We start from the raw sequence: 10,903 nt of genomic DNA, 5'->3' as shown, positions 1-10,903 counted from the left end.
AATACAATATTCAAGTGGTTTATTGTGATGATGATGATGAAAGAATTGCATTAAATTTATATTTCTAAAGATAAACATGGAGTTATATTGCCATTAGGTTTTAAATATGAAGAGTTAAAAGCTCATACTACCAGTCTTTTGTCTTTTTTACTGATCTGAATACTAAGCTTGCTTTAATTTTAATGAAAATATCATGTTTTCAGCTGGAAGTCTTTTGTGAGTCTTCCAGCTGAGAAACTGGGATTTCTTTCTGAGGTGTGTGCTTGTGTTTGAGGAAGTGAGTGATGGAAATGGGGTGGCAGGGGGAGGGACAAGAATGCCTTACTGATTTTTTTGAGAGATTTGGAGAAGGATCCAAAATGAAATTTGCCATTACAACTTTTCCTGTGAGAGGCCTTTAAAACACTAGGTATATTTTGTCTATTTTAGAGTAATAATGAAATCGAGAAGATCGAAGGTTTGGAGGATCTGAAAACCCTACAGAACCTTGATCTGTCCCACAATCAGATCAGTAGCCTCCGAGGCTTAGAGAATCATGACCTCCTGGAAGTGATCAACCTTGAGGATAACAAGGTAGTGTGCTTGTTCTTTACATGTCTTATGTCAGTGTCTGCATGAGCGGACACACACCCCATCATTTGTTTCTCAGGGGTTGTCACACTAAATGTTAGCTTAGAAATGTGATTCTAGCAAGCTTCCTAGAGCAATAGTTGCAGAAGGACTGTGTTTTTCTTTTTTAAATAAATACTTAGAATTCTTAATTTTTGCAAGTCGGATGAGTCCTAATTATACTGTTTTAAAGATTTAAACTGAAACCACATGTGCATGATTTTTTGAAATAGATGTGTTCATGAAATTTTTTGTGTACAAAGATGGCATTAGGAAAGTCTGAAATGTCAGAGTAAGGAGATGGAAGGTCTAAGACTAGCCACTGGCTAGGACTGGGGCTGGGGGACCTGGGGGTGGGTGATGTTGGGGAGATGTTGGCCAAAGGGTACCACTTTCATTCAGATAGGAGGAATCTTTTCCAGAGGTCTATTGTATAGCATGGTGATTATAGTTAATAAAAATAAATGTTTCAAAGAATGCTAAAAGAGAGTAGATTTTAAATATTCTCACCACAGAAAACTGACTTTCTGCATATATTAATTAGGTAGATTTTAGCCATTCCACAATGTGTATATATTTCAAAATATCATGTTGTATACAATAAGTACATATAATTTTATCTGTCGATATAAAAAAATAAAAAATGCAAATACCTAGGAAAGACTTAAACTATTAAAAATAAAATAAAGAGAAGAGGCACAGGCAGTAAATTCTTATATCCTGTTGGTAATAATAGTGTAAGTTTTCAATCTGCATGAAGAGTTGGGGATTGGACTTACTCAAATTTTCATGTTGTACTTAATGTACACTTCAAAAATTAAATAAATTGGCTTTCACTCTTAAATAGATTTTATATTTAATAAAGCATCTGGGCTCCTAATCATGGTATATTAATTTGGTACCTATAGCTGATTGCTTATGCAATTGATCTACAAGGTGATTTTATACATATTGAGTATTTTGGGGGAAAGATTTCATAAGGAAGTTGACTATTTAATTCTTCTTGATCATGAAGAACTGGGCCAGCCCTGAAAGAGGCAGTTGGTGTGCTGTGTAGAGCAAGATGTGGTGTTGTGGAGGCTTTGTCCTGTTCTGCAGTGATGGTACCTACCGGTTTTGTCTGATGACTCTTTCATAGACTCTCATCATCTGCTAGGTTATTAAAAATCGAGAGAGGTTAGTCATTAGCTCTAGGTATAAGTCAACTTTTAATCACAGACAAAACTGTTCATTTTCATTCTCACTTATATATTAAATTGTTTTGCCATCTTATCAAGTTAATTAATTAAAGCAGATGACCTTTGATCCCGTGCCCTAAATCCTAGGATGGTAGCACAGTCTCTGTTTCATGTGGTTTTATGTACTTTCCCCACACTTGCCATTAAAGTCTAACTTATAGAAAATTTCCTGCTGACAGTGTTTCTCATATCTACTGGGGATGTTAGAAAGATAGAAGGCACTCATTAAATCCCATTTCAGTGCATCTCAGATAAAGGAGTAATGGTAAGGATTTAGGAAAAGGAGTAATGGTAATTATAACAATTATAGTCATAAGATAATCTAGAGATCTTCACTGAGAACTTACTCACCAGCCATTGTTCTAAGCACTCTAGTTATCTCATTTAATCTTCCTTATAATACTACTATCACTGTTGTGTTCCAAAGAAGAAACTATAGCACAGAGGTAAAGTTACAGGTCTGGCTAGTAGCAGAGCCAGGATTCCAATCTGGAATATTTTGCCTCTAGAGTCAATGTTCTCAAGCTTTGCAGGATGACATAGTAAATGAAATGCAAAGGGGCCTCCCTTCTGAAAAGGGTGAGGTATGAGGATTTCTCATCAACTTTGTGAACCATAGATATAATTTTTAACATTCTTGAATAGACTGAATAAAAGGTATTATAAATTTTAACAATATATTTTACTTAACCTAATATATCCAAAATATTATCAGTTCAATGTGTAATCTACATTCAAAATTATTGACGAGCTATTTTACCTTCTCCTGTTTCATGCTGAGTTTGACATCTGGTATACGTCTTACACTCAGCACACATCAGTTCATCTGGCCATGTTTCAAGTGCCCAGTAGCCACTTGTGGCTAGTAACTACCATATTGGATAGCATGGGTCTAGAAACACCTCAAAAATAGTACATTCTTCTCTTCCATTTCAAGAGACTTTTCAAATTACATCTGAAAAAGTTTACAGAAAAAAGGGGGGTTGTAATTTTCAAATGTTAAAGAGGCTCCATTAGAAAAAAGTGGCCACATGTCCCGAAGGGGGATCCTTTGGCAACAGTTATGTCTGTAACAATAACACAATTCCCTGGCTCCCTGCTGAACAGGTTGGGGAGCAACTGACAGTCCTTTGAAATATTCTTTGAGCCATGGAAAGAGTTCCTCAGAGATTTCTCCAGGACTACTGAGAATATTGTGTATCAGGGATGGAAAATTTATCATTTAACAGAAACATAACATAACTTCTGCTTCTCACATGATGAATTTGATGGCAGAAATATTGTTTTATTGGTAGCACTTTCATTGATGTTAGGAATTTAGTTTTAGCTGTTGAAACGTTGTAACACCTGCCTGTCATTATTTTGAACATCTCTCTTAAGGTCATTTGCAAACATTTACCATCAGCTGGTGATTTGGGGACCTTAGTCATTTTCTACACTGTAGTCCCTCTAAGATTTTAAATCATTTCTGTCATTTAAGTAGTATCCCAAACTGTTAACTCCATTATAACCTCAGTTTTTTCTTTAGTAGCTAGATGTTGTTTTGGGAGTACTTAGAGAATGCTTTTTTATTTCACAGCATTTGTTCCCAACAACTTTTCTGAGCTTTTTTTTTTTTTTTAAGGATTAACAAGGTAATACTCATAAAGCAATAAAAGCATGGAAAGAACTTAAGTCCTAAGTAATGATAGCAGTCCTCCCAGAGCTCACAGGCTATTCATTTTTTGCAGTGCTCTGGCCTTTCCTTCTAATTCATTCTCCCTGAATGCTGGCAGAGACGGTGGCAGCTGGAGACCGTTATCCTACTCTTTATTTTTTTGATGCTTTATATAGGTGGGAAGTTCTTAGCAGGGGACAGACCTCTCGCTGCTTGTTGTTCAGAGATAGATGCCATTTAATGTCTTAGACAAACAATCTATGGGCATTATGTCTGCCTTTATTGGACCCTGGCTCATACTTCTGTTCTCATATGTGACCAATATGTATTTTGGGGATTTGAACATATTCTAGCTATATTCTAGCTTATAAGTGAACTTAATTTCTCTCAGGATATAAGTTTGTTAGCCCTGTACAGAGAGGGGTTGAAGTAGATGATTCCTTGGGGAACCTACGGCTTTTGGAGGCTGACAGCATTGATGGAGAGGCAGCCCCGGATGAGCTTAGGAGATGCAGGCATGATCAGGTGGCCTGCTAAAATCAGTCTCCATTCCACCTGGTCTAGGTGCCCTGCCATGGGATGCACACAGGAAGGAGGCCCCTTTGGAGGCCTTTGGCCACTTCATATCCACAGGGGATAGCAAAGGCAGTGTAGCCTGATCTACTCAGCAATGGCTCTCTTGGCTCTCTAGAGAATGCTGATGGTGCACACTTTGTGTGCAGGTCCTGATGTTGCCTCATCACTTTTCCAAATACTTCTGAACTTTCAGATTGATATCCATGTGACTTTATCCTTTGCTCTTGGCCCCTAACTAAATTCCTACCTTTAGTTAGCCTGGCCCCATGATGCAGTCAGCCTGCACGGCGAGTTGTGTGTGCCTCCCTTTAGCACTGGTTCACTGATTTGAGTGTAGGCTGTAGACCCCGAGGCTGTTGGGCTATAGTCTTCTGACTCTGTCAGGCCAGCAGTGAAAACAGAGAGCCTGTTACCATCAGTTTACGTGACTTGGAACCTAGACCAGCACTCTTGGGGGCAGATGGTGAAATGAAGTGGTCCCTTAAAGAAGGGGGTTGGAACGCCAACTTGCAATGGATTATGGGCATTTTCTTCTGATCCTCATGCAGACCAAGCTTATTTCCACCCCAGGAGCTTCATAACATCTGGTGTCTCTGCTAGAAGGTTTTCCCCAAATTTTCCAAAAAAATTCTCTCCTTCATTTCATCTAAGCTTCTGTCTAACCCTCACAAGAAGGCCTCTCCAACATCCTCCCAGTCCCCTTCACCCCTTCCCACTCCTTCATTCATCATCAGTACTTACCACTGCCTGAGATTGTTGCATCACATATTCCATTTGCACATCTTTTAAGTGTTCATTGCCTCTCCTACTAGAATGTTGATTTCACAAGCTCAGGGACTTCATCTGTGTACTTTGTGCTGTGGGCCTGGCCCTTAAGAACTCTGTGCTCAGCTCAGCACCCGGTGCTCAGTGGTTAGGGTGCTGGCCTCATACACCGAGGTTGGTGGGTTTAAACCCGGCCCAGTCCTGCTAAACAACAATGTGACAGTGATAACAACAACAATAAAAATAGCCAGCATGGTGGTGGGCAGTCTGTAGTCCCAGCTACTTGGGAGGCTGAGGCAAGAGAATCACTTAAGTCTAAGAGTTTGAGGTTGCTGTGAACTAGCTGTAACACCACAGCACTCTACAGAGGGCAACATAGTGAGACTCTGTCTCAAATTAAAAATAAATAAATAAAAAGAACTCTGTGCTGATCACAGCTGGCATGAAGAACACCGACTGAGTGCATGGTCCTGGGACCATGCCTGATTGCTTTCCTTCTACTGAGGACTTGTTTGGTGTTTAAGTTCCCTGTGGTAAGATTCAGTGATTGTGTATAAGAAGGGAGGCTCGAGTGTTTCCCTTACTGGGTAGAGAAAGGAGACAGAATAGGGATCAGAGGAACTGTCTGAGCTGAACTGATGAGGGCCTTGACCTAGACAGTGGTGATGAGGAAGGAGAAGGAAGGCTGAGGTCCAGAGGTGTTTTGGAGGTAGACTTAATAGGGTAGGCTGGAGGCGGTGGATGAGGAAGAAGATATTGCTGAAGATGACTCCCCAGGTTTCTAGCTCAGGGGACTGGGTGACAGCAGAGCCATGTAACCTCCTTACTCAGTCATCTAGAACCTCTGAGTTCTTGAATATTCATCTTGCTCTGAGCTTCAGAAGCAGGCATCCTATTCCACACCACTGCATGGGCGAGCTATGCAAACTTTTTATAATGGACAGTGAGCCATGATGTGGAGCTACTTTTGTGGAAGCTAATTCTTATTAAGTATAGTGAGTTGAATTGTGGCCCTCCAAAAGATATATCCAAACTCCACCCCCAAGAGCTTGTGAACATGCCCTTGTTCAGAAACTAGTCTTTGGAGATGTAATCAAGTTAAGCACCTCAAGATGAAATTATTCTGGATTTAGGGTATCCGTAAATCCAATGTCCTTATAAGAAATAGAAGGGGAGAAGATACAGAGCAGAAGGCCCCGAGACCCATGTAAAGACAGGGGTAGAGATTGGTCTTATGTTGCTACAAGCCAAGGAATGCCTGGAGCTACCAGAAGCTAGAAGAGGCAAGGAAGGATTTTCCTCTAGAACCTTCAGAGAACAAATAGCTTTCCCAACCCCTGGATTTCAGACTATTGGTCTCTAGAACTATGACAATAAATTTCCATTGTTTTAATCCTCCAAGTTGTGGTAATTTGTTATGACAACCATAGGACGCATACACTGAGACTAAGTGTCTGGGAAATGGAGAACTAAGTCTGCAAGTTGTACTTAATCATGGTCTTCCATAGTTTCTCTTTTTACATTTTACTTAAAGAAACTTCTCTAGACCCCAAGGTTTTAAATATTCTTCTGTATTTTTTGGTAATTTCAAATTTTGTTTTTTCCTGTTCTGTCTTTAACTCAACTGGGATTTATTTTTGTGTGTAGTGTGAGGTAGGCATTTAATTCCCACATGGACACATGTTCCACTGTTTCAAAACTCTGATTTAATAATTGTAAAACATTCTATTGAATGGATATGCCAGGATTTAGTGAGCCATTTACTTATTCGAAATTTGCTGTGTTTACAACTTTTGCTATTAATAAAATGCATCTATTATTTTTTAGGATAGAATCTTAGAAATACCATTAGTGGGTATGGACATTTTTAAGACTCTTGATACATTTCCTGAAGCTTCATACTAATTAATACTCTCACCAGCAGTATATGAAGTCAGAATAACTTTAAGGCACATCTTACTACACCCTTATCAACAAATACCTTTTTAAAATTATGTAATCTGTTAGAAAAATAGTATTCATATCATATTTTGTATGCTTTTTATTGATTACCAGTAAGTTAAACATTTTTTTCCTTGTTAGACATTTGATTTCCTTTTTAAAAGTTGTCTATTCATGCTGATGACTATCATTTATTTAGTGCAGTTCTTTTGCTTTTCATTGTGCTTATGGTACTTTGGATATATATATTAAAATTATTTATGAGGCATATAAATATTTTTCTTTGTGTATTCCTTTATTCATTTATTTTTTGTTTTTGTTTTGTGTTTTGAGTCTTGCTCTGTCACTCAGGTTGGAGTGTAGTGGCCTGATCATAGCTCACTGTAATCTCCAGTGAGATTCCCTGGTTCAAGTGATCCTTCTCCCTTAGCCCCCCAAGTAGCTGGTTCTAAAGGTGTGCATCTCCATGCCTGGCTAATTTCAATTTTTTTTGAGATACCTGGTCTTGCTGTTGCCCAGGCTGGTCTTGAACTCTTGGCCTTAAGCAATCCTCCTGCCTCAGCCTCCCAAAGTGCTCATACTGCAGGCATGAGTAACTATGCTTGGCCTTTCCTTTATTACTATATTTTTAAAAATTTTGTAAAATCTTTTTCCATTCTGAAATCTGATATACTTTTTATTATTGCCTTTAACTCTTAATCTATAATTTATTTTATGGTAAAATTGAAACAAATTTTAAATTTACTTAAAAAATATAATAGTAATATGATAAATAAAAGCTACCGTTTATTGAGTACTTGTTATATACTCAGCCTTGTACTAAGTAATTCTTACTCATTAACTCATTTAACCAATAGTTTTATTGAATAATATTTTTCTCACTGATTTATAGTTTATTTTTTAATATGCATCATTCCTATTTCTACTAAGATCTGTTTTCTCAACAATTTATTCTGTTCCATCGATCTATCTGTTGACTATTATTTCAGTAATATATTTGTCATTATCACCATCATCATTAACTAGTTGATATAGGCCCACACTTTGAAAAAGTTTTCCTGCATAGATTCATATATATATGTGGCAGTGAAAAAAATTTGAGTGGTTGATTCTATTCAAGTTATATATATATATATATATATAAATATTAACACATATCTACGTACCTATGGCATATATAAAAAATATTTTTAAAGAAAAGAACACCCCCTCTTAGGTCTGGAAGGTAATGCTTGGAGAGCAGGGCCTGGAAGGAAATGGGAAAAAAAGTCATTGCCGGCTTCTGTGGGGTAGGCTGTGGCCAGCCAGGCAAAGGAGGTTAGAGAAAGAGAGTGGACTGGAATCTGGGGATCAGCTGGCTGCTGTGACGTTCTTGGCAGCAGATGGCTGAAGATCCTGTAAAGATGAGCATTTCTGGCTGTATTTTACTAGAAGTCATTTAGGGGTGCTGTTGTCCATGCATCTACTGTAAAATTCTGTTGCACACAGCCTGAGGATTATGGCCTTTTCGAGAGAAGATGTGAAGGTGGGGTCTGCGTGGGATGAGGCTGTGCGTGGGGGGCACGTGCCGGCCAGCCAGGATCTGTTCACTTTGCCAACTCAGCAGAAGTGGGAACTTGAAGCCAAGCCGCCCGTGTTTGCTGCCCTCTTACCTCACTGCCCTTGAAGGCCTGGGAGGAAGGCTGGATCCCTTTTGTTTGACTCTCAAAGACCAGCTGACTCTAACTGACACAATATAACTGGAAAAATCATTTTACACAGCCCACGATTATTGCATTCGTGGTGTTTGGAAGACATTAGAGTGATCTTTCCATGCAACCAGCGTGGAGTTTTCCTATCATGGGACTGTGCTGATTTATTCCATCACATGATGATGAAGTTCTTAGGCATTTAGAAAGTTGTCACTTTTACTAATAAAGTTAGACTGGACATTCTTGTATGTAATTTTTGCCTATCTGATGATCTCTTTAATATGAACTTCCTGAAGCAGGGTGGGTGGCTTATAGCTTATGCACACGTAGCACATCAGATTGACCTTTAGAAAGGATGTACCAGTTTCTACTCCCCCAGCAATGTGTGCAAGTGCAGGTGGCCAGGACTTGCCCGTGAGACATGAAGAATGCAGGAACACATCTCTTAACATTGGTGCGAGATCCGAGAATGACAGCTGTATGCTAGAGGAAAATGGATTCATTGCTTGAAAGTTTTGACAGAGCAGTGTGAATCATTCACTTTTTCACCTCTCTGAATAAAACGATGGAAAATAGTTGATCTCTTTTTCTTATGAGTGATCCAAATGGGTAGTCTAATGGACTGACTAGTCATCCTGTAGAAAAAGGATGTGGGTAGTAACCTAATGTTGCTCTAACAAGATTAATGGGTACAGGTTGTATATTGCAATGCTGGAGTTTGGCTTTCATATGACATCTTTGAAAATGGCTCATATGTTTGTCTCTTGAGTTGGCTTTGGTTCTAGTTTATATTTTATCTGCATAACATGGTTAGATAACTCAGAAGTTCTTGGTGACCCTGCTGTTGGAGTGCTTTGACAATGCATGCAGAAATAATTTGGAGAAAAATAGAAGTGAAGGGCCGTGAACCCGTGGCTCAAAGGAGTAGAGCACTGGCCCCATATGCCGGAGGTGGCAGGTTCAAACCCAGCCCCAGCCAAAAAAAAAAAAAAAAGACATGAAGAAGTCATTAATAACTTTCTGTAAAAGTTCAGTATCTACTTGATATAAAAGAAATAAAATTGATATTGTTAATTAGAGAAAATTTGAATAAAACTATTTGCCTTTCTTTAGTGGAGAATTCAGGACTGCTGCAACCTCAGCTCTATCATTGGTTGAATTAAGAAACTGTCAAGCAATCCTTTTTTTCCCCCTCTTTTCCCTTCCTTTAAAAAAATGTGAATCATAACCCATACAAAAAGTGTATAAAACATAAATGTACAGGTTAGCTAAAAAAATGTTAAGGTGAATTATGGGCACCCATCAAGAAATATGTAATTTTTAACTTTTATCTTTTTAAAAATAATTTCTCTTGTGGAAAAGGTGATAGAGCCATACAAGTATATGCAGTAAGAAGGCTTAACCAGTCACGAATGGCCAAGGCAGCAGAGGCAGGACTGGGAGGGAATTGGGGGCCTAGAGAGTTAGGAACAGGGGTGGGGGTAGGGAGGGTAACCAGGTGATCCTTGCGTGCATTTTTGTACTGTTTCTCTGGCTTTACATACTATTTTATTTCTGCCTTAAAATGAACCTGGGTGAGAGGAGAAACCTTACTGTACACAAGCTAGAGAGGAAAAAAGAAAGCGTGGCTATGTGCATTCACTTTTAATGAAGAGGCATTCAATAATTCCCTTGTTCTGCGTGGCTCTGCAGAATTCTCATTAAAAAGCTAGATATTCAACGGAGCCATTTTTAAAAATAAGTTGAATTGAAACCACCCAAAGTGGCTCTAGGTATTATGTTTTCAATTGTCTTTGCACATTTAGTCTGTTGATAATATTTTTTTCATTGATTAAACAGATTGCTGAGCTAAGTGAAATAGAATATATTGAAAATCTACCTCTCCTTCGAATTCTCAATCTTATAAATAATCCGATTCAGGTAAGAGATCATCTATATGGGGGAGGGGGAGGCAGAGGAGGACTATTCTGGAATTCTTCTTTGAGAAGTACTTTTGGTAAAGAATATCAGGAACGTGAATACAGTTTATCTTCTCTCTTAGGAAACAATAGAAGGGTTTACTAGCAACGTCTAACTGGCTTGGGCTTTTTTGAAATAAGATCTTCCTTCCTGACTGATAGGCTATCTCACCATTGTCAGTGAAGTAAAGCTAGACAATGAATATCTACCTGGCCATTCATGACTCATCCCCGGTAGAGATTACAGGAGGGAGAGAATGGGATTGCAGATGGATGTTCATTTACATTAGAGAGTGCAAGGTGCCAAAGGTGTAGGGAAAATGTGGTTTCTGTTTTATAACAGGGGACAGGAAGTCTAAGATTAGATATCTGAAATAATTTGTCTGGATGTAGCCATGAAATTGGTGTGGTTGTAAGTAATTGTAGAATAAAAGATTTCCTAAGTGTTCTTTCTTAACTTTCAGGACT

General features: G+C 38.6%; 1 protein-coding gene across 1 annotated transcript in view; it reads left to right on the top strand.

The window, feature by feature from the left end:
• Positions 1 to 10,903, top strand: part of LRGUK (leucine rich repeats and guanylate kinase domain containing) — a 107,272-nt gene that overhangs the window by 30,577 nt on the left and 65,792 nt on the right. The window contains exons 7-8 of the mRNA XM_003791666.3: positions 430 to 573; positions 10,317 to 10,397. Of these exons, the coding sequence (XP_003791714.1) occupies positions 430 to 573; positions 10,317 to 10,397 (225 nt within the window). The remainder of the gene's footprint in view (positions 1 to 429; positions 574 to 10,316; positions 10,398 to 10,903) is intronic.

Source organism: Otolemur garnettii, unplaced genomic scaffold (assembly GCF_000181295.1).
Source record: "Otolemur garnettii isolate 467f Iridium unplaced genomic scaffold, OtoGar3 scaffold00049, whole genome shotgun sequence".
Classification (NCBI taxonomy): domain Eukaryota; kingdom Metazoa; phylum Chordata; class Mammalia; order Primates; family Galagidae; genus Otolemur; species Otolemur garnettii.
The sequence above is the reverse complement of the archived record's forward strand: the minus strand, read 5'-3'. Positions and strand labels throughout refer to the sequence as shown.